This window comes from Cydia fagiglandana, chromosome 13 (assembly GCF_963556715.1).
Source record: "Cydia fagiglandana chromosome 13, ilCydFagi1.1, whole genome shotgun sequence".
Classification (NCBI taxonomy): domain Eukaryota; kingdom Metazoa; phylum Arthropoda; class Insecta; order Lepidoptera; family Tortricidae; genus Cydia; species Cydia fagiglandana.
The window spans coordinates 5,746,457-5,758,420 of NC_085944.1; the positions used below are offsets into that span (position 1 = coordinate 5,746,457).

The 11,964-nt window shown below is 39.2% G+C and overlaps 1 protein-coding gene across 1 annotated transcript; it reads right to left on the bottom strand.

Moving 5' to 3' along the window:
* Positions 1-7,602: 7,602 nt before the first annotated feature.
* Positions 7,603-10,157, bottom strand: LOC134669776 (uncharacterized). Its single transcript, XM_063527403.1, has 4 exons — positions 10,037-10,157; positions 9,097-9,222; positions 8,936-9,017; positions 7,603-8,292 (listed from the first exon to the last, which is right to left on the bottom strand). Exons 1-4 carry the CDS (start codon positions 10,116-10,118, stop codon positions 8,058-8,060), a joined length of 525 nt encoding a protein of 174 aa, XP_063383473.1. The 5' UTR covers positions 10,119-10,157; the 3' UTR covers positions 7,603-8,057.
* Positions 10,158-11,964: the final 1,807 nt, after the last annotated feature.

The following is an 11,964-nucleotide window of genomic DNA, read 5'->3' on the forward strand; positions in this document are numbered from 1 at the left end:
GACAGCAATGACGTTGACGCCAATAACATTGACAACTCACACCACAGAATAAATATGGGTGCACGAGCATAGGTTTTGCACGTTCGGATAAGGGTTGATTTGGAAGTTTGAAATGGATGAGCACGTAAAGTACGTCACTTTCGTTTGACATATTGAGGATAGAGATAAATAGCGCAACCCAGGAACAAACCATGAAATGAAAGCTGTAACTACGGGCGTACTGGACCGAGAAATTGGTCAGGTCCGAGGCCTGTTCGATCGTGTGAAAGTTGGTCCGTCGTACGTCCGTCAAGGATACACCTTATAGGTGGGAGCGAGAAAAGGATATGCTGACCGGACCAAGGTCGGGGTCCGGTACGCCCGTCTGTTATGGCTTTGAAATTGAGAATGCAGAGAGAAGAGTCAGAGAATGTGTTGGTTCCCTTATATTCCACATTCAACAACTCTTCTCTTTCCGAACAGACTTTTATGCAATGACACTATTAATCAATCACTTTATATTTTAGTTTTAATTATAACATACTGAAATTTTAATGTTGTGAAATCGTACTGTAATCCATTAATGTGGCGTCACAAAAGCACTAAATTAAATAATTCTATTTAGTTACAAGTTAAATTCAAAATTTTCCATAATGGGTTGTATGTGTTGTTCATTCAGTTCGTTTGTGTCTGTTTGTCTAAATGCATTTGAGAGGTAACTATTGTTTTAAATTACATTACGAAATACTACTAATTAAAGCAGCGATAACGGATTTAACTCCTTAAATCGCTTACTACGCTCTTTGCTGCTTTTGTCGCAGGAGATAATAATTAATTTAGCAAGGCTGGTCAGAACCTTTCATTTACTTAGTATTATAGTTGGTGTGGCTTACGGCTTGGCCACGACTTTGAGCGATAACCATAGTTTGGAGCGAGACAAAGCGATCGGACCTCTCGTTCCCACCTATGGTTGTCGCTGCCGCCGTCGCCAGCCGCGCAATGTCGTGGCCGAGCCGTTAGGGTGGTATTCCACTTGTCCAATGTCAGTGCGTCTCCCGCAAAATATGGGACACAATACAGATTGGACAAAGAAATTGGATCATGATTCGAATGACCCCGTTTCCTCTTACGTCATGCTACCATCATCCGATGTCCAGACCCCCCCTCCCAATTTGATATGAAGTAATTTATGAATTAAGAATGAAGCCCCTAGGTAATGTAATGTTCTGAGTAGATAGATACCTACTAATTTATTATTTTTTCGGCAGAGCTACAGTATGCACAGTGTGTGCAGTATTAACATTTTTTTTGCTATTCACAATAATAGCCGTTTTGGCTATCGGAGTCGGTATTGGATTTCACTATTGTTTTGTGACACAGACTGTGGAACAAATGTGTAAGTTGTCTTCATTTTTTCTTGTTTTTAAACAAGTTTCATATGACTTTTAGTAGGTTATGTGATTATTAACAGGAGCCGTCTTTACCATACGGGTACAAGCGTATAGGGCCTAGGTAGGGCCCCTTAAGCCCCACATTCACACTCCTACCGTGTAGGTTGCCTCGTTGGGTAGGATTGTGTATGGGGGTTGCGGACTACGAGCCGTCCTACCGCTTAGCCGTTTATAGGACGGCTCGTCCGGACGGAGCGTGAATGCGGGGCTTTAACTCAAGCCCTGAGCGGCTGCCGCGAAAACCGAAATTCGCAAATTGCGGGGATCTTTCTCTTTTACTCCAATGAAGGCGTAATTAGAGTGACAGAGAAAAATCACCGCAATTTGCGAACTTCGATTTTCGCGGTTATAGCCCAGTCCGTGTAGATCGATCTGTCTGCCATTCTCCTTTTTAATTTTGGGTTTCATAACATAATTACTTTAAAGCCGTCACAGACGGAGATAATACCTATACCGACAGTTACCGTAAAGGACCCTGTACACAATGGGCCAGCGTCGGCCAGTCCAAGGGACGCATTTATACGTTAGAGGGAGCAAGTGATATTGCTATCTCATTCTACCGCATGGCTGCGTCTAGGACTGGCCGGCGCTGGCCCATTGTGTACAGGGGCCATAAGATATCTTAGAGCAGCGTTTCCCAAACTTTGGTCGCGAGCGAATATTGAGTGTGCCCTGGAACTACTAGGGCATCTGAGCGTTACAAATACTATTTTATTTTAAGACTGCCAAAAGGTGGGTTCCGAATTTGGCTGATTTTGTTAGGTGGGTCGGAGCCCAGTCCACTTTGGACAGGGCTGCCAGTACATAAATCTTGATTATACGATCCTGTGCCCGCAATTATACGAAATTCGATTGCATTATACGAGTACAAAAAAAACTATTATTTTAAATCGATTTTTTAACAACTGGTGAATTTCGGTTTTCGCGGTAAGGGGTCATCCATTAATTACGTCACACGTTTAGGGGGAGGGAGGGGGTCAAGAAAATGTGACATATTGTGACATGGGGGAGGGGGGAGACACAAACTTTGTGACGTCACTTTAACTTCATCAGTAACCGAAAATTTATTTAAATTATTTAGTTCGCTGTACATTTAAATAACAAGTTTTTAAAACGAAAATAGTTTTTAATCGTTTAATTTTCTTTCCTAAGCAGTTTTGGGTTATAAAATTACTAATATTTATATCGTCAAAAATATTTTGATAAAATATTAATAATACTTAGGTACTTACTTAATTCGATTTGGCGATTTCGTAGAAAAAATGTGACGTCACACTAGGGGGGGAGGGGTTTGCCAAATGTGACCAAGTGTGACAAGGGGGGAGGAGGGGTCAAAAAACCTAGAAATTGGTGTGACGTAATTAATGGATCACCCCTAAGCCCCCAAATTGCGGGGATCTTTCTCTTTTACTCCAATGACAGCGTAATAAGAGTGACAGAGAAAGATGCCCGCAATTCGCGAACTTGGATTTTCGCGGTTATAGCCCACGTTGACGTGTATTTAAGTAGTTGCCGTTCCATTAAATCGTATAACAGTATTGGCACCACAGAATAAATAATAGTACTAGGTACTGAAGATTCACTCTCTAACAAAACGCGTCTACGATCAGCACAGATATGGCCGCTAGGTGGCGACAGTGCCACGCGCGGCTTATGGCTTTCCCCAAAATTGGGGTGGAACCAGTGAACGCATATATTTAGTATGGAAACCGCCTTTAGGAACATTACCGTTCAAATTCTCGGGCCAAATTAGCACACATACACAATTACGCCTACATTCAAATAGGACGACGCGTTTACAGAGCCTGTAATCAAAGCTGGTAAACAAAATAAGAGTCATCTTTATTACTCTAATGGTACATAGCTAAGTGTAGATGAAATGCATATAATGTCAATAACTACCAATCAGCGACATTAATCCGCTAATAACCTTCTTGGTGTACGTACTGGCCGCTTAGAGTTCGCGGTTCATATTTGATTAGAATATGACTTGGACAGGGATAGGTTTATGCCATACAGTGAAGAACCAGTCAAATAATTCACGTATAATAATTTAATGCAGATTAAAAGATAACTAGTTAAAATGTAGTTATGACATGACAGACTAACTCAACATAAGTAAATATATATCATTGTTGTATAAATGTATTCCGCTATAATAAGTATTTTGTATATTTTATTATCTATCTGTATGGCAGTGCGAAGTCACGTTCAGGTATAGTCTGTCCGTTTTTCTAAGATCAAGTACGCCACAGTAAATGTATGGCGAACTTGATCTTAGAAATCGGACTGGCTATACAGTCTGCAAAATTTACATGGGTACAAGAATCGGGTCAAAAATATTTGAACAGGCGGAGTCAAAATAAATCCCCACTTTCAGTTCAGAATATTTTATATGTATACAGCCGGTCAAGCAAGTTTGTCAGTAGAAAAAGGTGCAAAATGAAAATTTTGTATGGGACCACAGCCGTTCGCGCGGTGTACTTTCGTTTGGGCCAAATACTTTTCGCCAAATTTCACTTCCCAACAAACTTATCGCAATAGTTTCATTTCCCAAAGGAACCTTTAGCAAAGTGACACTTCGCATATAATTTATTTGGTCAAATAATCATTTGGCATGATTTTACTTTGTCAAATTGTATTAGGACAAAAACTTATTTAGCAAACGTTTTTTACTGTCTAATATTATATTCCAAAAAGATGGTGGGTTCGGTTAGGTTTGAACTGCGATCCTCACAAAACGGAACCGCTATCAGAAAAGTGGGTTAGGTTAAGTTAGAATAGAACTGTGACCCTCACAGAATCGAAATGCTATTAGAAAAGTGGGTTAGGTTAGGTTAGAACTGCGGTCCTTACAGAAACGAAATACTATGTACTAGAAAAAGGTCATCAAAGTGGATTAATTAATTTAATAGAATAACGAGAAGTAAAGAATTTGCATGACATATTAAACTAAAATGTGGCTTAGATATTGGTGGTTATTTACTATTTTTGGGTTACAATGATTACTTTGGTGTTATTTGCTTTAATAGAATAGCAAGATGTAACAAATTTGGTTATCATTTTACATTAAAATGGAGTTTTAATTTTAGTGATCATTTACTACATATTTTTGGCAGTAAGAATGTTTTTTTTGACGTTACATTTTACTATGTATATGTAATGATCAGTTAAATACCAGACAAATAAAATTCTGCAGCCTCCTCTCTATTGGTATGTAAATTATATGCCATGCAATATTTTGGGACATGTAAGTTACGCTTAATGATACATTTGACTAAATAATATTTGGGAAAATGAAACTTGTCTAAGTAATTATTTGCTAAACAATAACTTGCCAAAAAAGACTATTGCTAACTGAAAATTTGCGATAAGTTGTTTTGCCAAACATTTTTTTGGGAAATGATAATTTGGGAAACATAGTTTGGGATGTGATACTTTGGGAAACGTTTTTGGGCCATTCGTTAGTAAACCATTGCATGGCATACAATTTACATAGGTACTAATAGAGAGGAGGCTGCGGAATTTGCTAAAGGTTTCTTTGGGAAATGAAACTATTGCGATAAGTTTGTTGGGAAGTGAAATTTGGCGAAATGTATTTGGCCCAAACGAAAGTACACCATTATAGATATCTTGCCAGGCATCCACTCAATTTCATGTCTCTCTAATTGGACGCTTTTTTCCATAGTTCTCTGCGAATAGCAGAAATGTGGGAATCTGAATGGAAAGTAATGTAAAATGGCAATACCAAATTTGATTATTAATTTGAAATAACTAGGTAGTTTTTTTATAGCTCCATCTCATGAAATAAAAAAGGAAAATACAAATCTGTAAGAAGGAATTTATTTATAATTATATATAAAATACCTAAACCAAACACAAGTTAATAAAATAGTCTACTTCATTTGGCATAACACCATCCCTATTATCCTCGCAATTTAAAAAGTCGTATGTTGTTATGAAAGTCGTATGCAGTTGTTACGTTTTAGCTTAGCACGGTAGTATTGAAAACAAATCGTCATGTTTTTTCCAAATTTTACTGAAGTTATCTGTTTACTACAAGTGAAAAGTGATTCCACTGTCCTTGGTATGAACTAAAATAACTTCTGCACCACTTCACGACACATGAATATATTTTTAATTACAAAAAACGTTGTTTTTATAAATCAATTTAGCCATTTGTCACTGACTGTCATTTCGGTCGCGTATTGAGATTGCCAATCGAGCAGTTTGTAAGTACCGCCTATCGCGGGGTAGTTTGCGTTGGGTCATAATTGAGCGGACAGAATACTTCCATGTATATCATTTCGCTGGGTGGAACGGATGTACTTTAAGCTATCTGTAGCAAAGCGACGAAATCGCGGAGTGAGCCACGCCCGAGGGTCTACCGCGAACTACGTTCGACGTGTTCCTCTCTGTCACACTTACGTACGTATTTACAAGTGCGACAGAGAGGCAAGACGTCGAACGTGGTTCGCGGTAGGCTCTCTGATTGGCACACTGTTATTGAAGCATTGACAGTAGTTTGACATCGGTATTTTTTTCGTATCCAATTATACCGATTGACCAACTATACGACATGTATACGAAAATGATTTCATTATACGAATTTCGTAGCCTATTATACGATCTGGCAGCCCTGACTTTGGAAACCATAACTACTGTCTTAGAGTATAGGGAACACTTCTATCAAATAACAAGATCAAGTAATGAAATGACTGTTTATTTTTATAGACGCGTAGACCTTCAAATACAGATTCGCTCCTTACCCACATATTATACCTACTTCTTCCCTTTTCAAAAACAAAAAAAGAGAAAAAAAATACAAAATCAAATTCATATAGCATGCATTTTTTACATTTTTGATTGAGTATCAATACATTAAAGACTTCTATCTATTAATTCTGATTCGAAATCAGATTCCCTGTGGGAGCGTAGGTTCGTATCCTACCGACTGCGCCATGTAAAAGTATAGGGAACACTTCAATCAAACATAAGATCAAGCAATGACTGACTGTTATTTTTATAGACAGGTAGACCTTGAAATACAGATTCACTTCTTACCAACATATTATACGTACATAATATGACATAGCTAAGCACCACACACGATAACGATACCAAAATATATATCGCTCCCTATCCAGAACCTATACGCACCGACAAAATATCCCAAAATATATCGTAATATACCGACCTATAACATCTTAAGGTATCTTAAGATAAGATATCGTAAGATACCAAAGTATATATTATAATCTGTAAAGTCGGGTTACTTTAGTCCTGGAGGGTAACTTTGGCCTTTGAGATTTATTCAGGGCAGGTTATATTATTGCAGTATGATTATGGTAATATGCCATGAGGTTGGTTTTAGCTAACAGGCATTTTCGTTTTTATTAGACCCTCTGAAATGAGGTTTTCATGTGGGTCAAAGTTGCCTTCCATTGGGTCAAAGTAACCCGAGTTATAGCTTCGTGTGTGACTCAGATTATAGCTTCGGTAACGGTTATAGCCATAGCTTCGAGTGTGGACTCTGTCAAACACTACGTAAATAATATCGTAAGATGCCTTGCTATAAGATATCTTACCGCTCCGTCTATGTCGCGCTTTATACCCTGAGGACGATCATGTCATCGGATGAATTCGATATCCAGCAATAGACATTAACCATGCATTAAGCATTATTAAACCCCCAAAATGACCAAACTACACGAGTAGTGACCATCTCTATTACCGTAAATAAAGTAGGTTTAATTAATTATTACAGCCAAAGCCGCTAAACTAACTGCCGGTGCTGACGAAGGTAGGAGATTAGCAGGTAGTGCAGGAGCACTGAGCACCTTAAGGCGTGCGAACTTGGTGCGATCAGTGGAGAAGAGCGGAGCGGCGTCAGCCCTGAGGCGCCACCTGCAGCGCCGGGAAATAGCTGACTTGCCACCACTTAGCAACAACCAAACGGCTAATTTGTCTGCCTTATCGTTGAAAGAAGATTTAGTTAAGCAGAATGTGTCAAAATGTATCAATTGTTAAAGTTTGAACACAGTTTGAGAATTTTTGTTACAAGGAATATGTTTTTATGGGCAAGATATTTAGAATCGTCAAATCATTGCATATTTATACATACGCTATGGTTTTTCCAAACTTATGTTGGTAAACAAAGAAATAAAGCGAATTCAACCATAAAAAATGTTTTATTTTTAACAAAATATTCAAAGGTATCAAATTCAACACAAAGTAGTTAAGGGCACCAGACATAAATATTTAGTGCAGTACCATCCGATCGTGTATCAATGCCGTTGAAATGTCACAATTTCAAATTTTTAAGTAGGAGCGCTATTTTGGCGCCGGGCCGTGACGTCCGGTATTCATTTGGAACCAACCAAATGTTTAACACGACGGACGTTCTGCGACAGGATGGAATTGTATTAAAATGACAAGGACAAGTGATGGATAATTGGATATATCCTTAGAAAAAGCTCTGTTGATCTGGTGATCCCCGAGGTGGGATAGGAGAGAATATCTAGGTGATCTTGACGATCTAGATCCCAGAATAAAGGAAATCTCAGATCCTAGGAAAACTCCAATTTTCGGCTTTACTTAGCTAACGAGTAAAGGTTGTTTCAGGGCTCATTGCAATGCAGCGATAGTTTTAGCTAAGTATGATGAGGGGCTAACGTTCCTCTGATCGGTGGCAGCGTCATCCATTTTGATAGACTCATCTGAATGGGTGGTTGCTTTAAATGGTCTTAAAAATGGAATATCCGTAGTAGTCATTGAATTGTTCTTCGACCGTCTGAAGCGGCCGATGAGTCTCCTAGCTATGTCTCTCTCGTGTGGCAGCAATTCTGGCTCCGGTGGCGGACTGCACAAAAAACAGCTACTTTAATACTAGTTTTTTTATTTTATTAAACTACTACTACTAGTAAATTTCTACAGTTTCCGCAATTTTCAACACGCATTTGAGGTCATAATCATAACCCTATAATATCTCCTTCACCACAGAATAAATAATAGTACTAAGTACAGAAGACTCACTCTCTAACAAAACGCGTCTGTTACGATCAGCACAGATATGGCCGTTAGGTGGCGACAGCGCCACGTGCGACTTATGGCAAACCCCAAAATTGGGGCCGAACGGATGCACTTTTAGCTACCTGTAGCAAAGCGACGAAATCGCGGAGTGAGACACGCCTGCCTTCACTCTGGCCAAGCCTTATTTATTTACTGGGATAGTGCATGGGCTTCGTCATTGAAATATAGTTCTTTAGGGAGTGGAGAGTCAAAATATTAATTATTATAGTATGTACTTAGGCCTGAGTTACACTTGTAAGTTTTACTTACGTAAGTAGGGACACGGCTATACTACAGAATGAGAGATGAATATCGTTATCTCATTCTAACAAATAGCTTTGTCCCTACTTACGTAAGTAAAACTTACAAGTGTAACTCAGGCCTTAGTAAAGTACTTTCTTATTTTTTATATTATTTGTTATTAGGTACCCTACCTTTCAGTTTCCAATAGGACAATAGGTGTTGCTGGTTTATCCATCACAAGTTTTTCAGGAGGTGGTCTGTTCTGATATACCTCTGAAAAATAAAGTAGATTTAGTTTTATCATTCTCCAAGTTTTGCAGTGTACCTATTGTTCTGTTTCAATAGAACATACCGAGCATCGGCCGCGGTGCGTTGTCAATCGAGGATCTGTTCACAGCGACTAGACGGACAACTGGCCTGGACTCGTCGCCTGACCGTCCCATTCTCATAGGCTCAGGTGTTGTCGTTCTCGATGTCACTGTTGGCAAAGGGATTGGGTTATCACAATGACAATTTGATCGTCGCAATGGCGGACTGAAACACGGGGTTTTAAATTTAAGTACACTTTACAAGTTTTGTCGCAGTAACGCGTACAAAACATACTCAATGTAAAGTTTTTGTGTTAGTAGGCAAGGCACAATCAGTATTTGTAATAAAATTGTTATAAATTAAGCCGAACAAAATCTGATTGCAGGACAATCATTAAGAATGTAAGTTACGTGGAGGGTCCTACCAAAAATGTAAAAAATAGGTAGGTAGGTACCTACACGAGTCGCGCGAGTACGATGCGTCGCGAGGCCGTACGCCACAGGGCTTTAATTAACAATATTCCTATATAAAAAAAAACCGGCCAAGTGCGAGTCGGACTCGCGTTCCAAGGGTTCCGTACATTACCCAATTTTCTTAAATACGTAATTTCTAAAGTATTTATTTTAATATTACAAAAATATATTTGAGATTTTCAAAATGAGTTCTGTCATTTGATATGTAACACGATATAGTTTAGAAAACATTATTTTTTAATTTTCTCATTTACGCCCCAAAAGTGGCCTCCATGTTTAAAATTCATTTGTACGTTACGTACGATGTCCGTCTTTGGGTCACGAATTTACATATGTGCATCAAATTTCATCTTAATTGGTCCAGTACTTTTGGAGAAAATGGGCTGTGACAGACGGACAGACAGACGCACGAGTGATCCTATAAGGGTTCCGTTTTTTTCCTTTTAAGGTACGGAACCCTAAAAAGCAAGCTATACTGAATGTTAGTGATTTATGTCTGAGTATACTTACTAGCAAATGCTGCAAGTTCTTTCTGTGCGTAGTGATAGCCGACTGAAATGCCGTAAACCATCAATATAAGCATCATACCCATCAGGAAGATTAGCACGAAAGCAAAGCACACCCATGTCAAAACCCTGAAATTATACACGACATTTAAATGGATTGACCTCCAAATCCATGTATTGTGCCACATTATGAGTATGAGGGCTTTTATTACATTAACCGATCGCCGGGCGCAGTCTGCTGAGGGACGAAAAGGTGTAGGTATGTTATTTCACTGTTGGTCTTATAAGAAAGTGTGTAGGTAACAAATCCTCTATTATGTATTTATGTTCCATTATGGGATTGAATTGCCTATGATCTTATTGGGCTTAGTGGCGAACGTCCAGTGAATTTTCAGCGAGGCGAGCAGCGTGGAGTCAACTTTACAAGGGATTTTAGCAGGGTCCACGGAGGCCACTCGCATGCGGCATTTGTTGTTAGGGGCTATTTACAAATTACGTCATTTCAAATTAGGGGGGGGGTCTGGACATCGGATGATGGTAGCATGACGTACGAGGAAACGGGGTCATTCGAAGCATGATTTTAGGTGGGGGGGGGGGAGTTGGTCGAAAATCGTCAAAAATCGATGACGTAATTTATGGACAGCCCCTTATCACACTGAGCAGATTTGTACGCTGTTCGCGTGTGTGAGCGAGACAACGTTAACCCGCTCGCAAACCCGAGCGGCCTGCGGATTTGCATTCAATGTGTGACGACAGCATTAAACATAATGCCTTGAGCAATACAGTTTGCATACTACACTTTAATTGTGAGGTTATTTTGAATTACAGTAGTCCCCTTACCTTTCGAGGCAGAACATAACAGAGCAAATGATCGATTGTATCAACCCCATGGTCGTGTTTTGATGCCACGAGTTATCTGTAAAAATTACGCCAAGTTTACCACTAAATTATTGCGCTAGGTTTTAGATGCTAGATGCAAGTCACTTTTTAATGGTTTAATTACAAACTACTTACGGCGCTATTCTGGAAATGAATTAGAGATTAACTAGATACGATATATAGTAAAGATATGTGACGTCCTTCGGGTAAAGGTACCTTATAGCGGTTGGCGCTAACGCTATTATTAACGCCGCTCCAATATTATTGCGGCGCTATGTGACGTAAGCACCAGCCGCCATAAGGAACCTTTTTCCGTGGAACGTCACATATCTTTACTATTTCATATCTAGTGAGTCTAATTCATTTCTCGAATCGAGCCGTTAGTCGACGACTTATGTAAAAGAAGTCAGAGGGCCTATACTTGATTTTTTTTAAGCTGACCGTTTTGGACTATGAGCTTAATAAAGGCCGAGCCACACCGGCTTGCGTGTGCGTGACGTGCGCGTGGGCGTGCGCTAAAATGTTGGAGCCGCACACGCACACGTCACGCAAGCGGTGTGCCATCTCTCATAAGGATCTGTATACTACAACTCTGCACGCGCACGTGCGCGTCACGCACACGCAGCCGGTGTGCACAGGCCTTAAATTTCAACTATATATCATTAACATCGAAATACGTTAGGTATATGCCTTCTATCGCTCTTGTATATTCGATAAAGAAATTCGCAGGTAAAGAAATTTCGAATTACGTTTTTCGCGACGATATATATACATATATCATATTATGTACCTAATACCTTAGCAGGCTATAGGCACCAGTAATATTGTAACGAGTAGGTACTTACTAGGTTAATAAAATAAGACGTGGACGGTGGTACCTAACCACCTGAAATTGATTTTTAGGAGAATAAAAAATAACAATACAATATAAATATTCAATACAAAAATAAAAAACAATTTCTAGGCACCACAACATGCACCATTGTTAAATAAAATGTATGACAGTTCATCATCATCTTACCAATGACACTATATTGACACTTTTCACTTTTT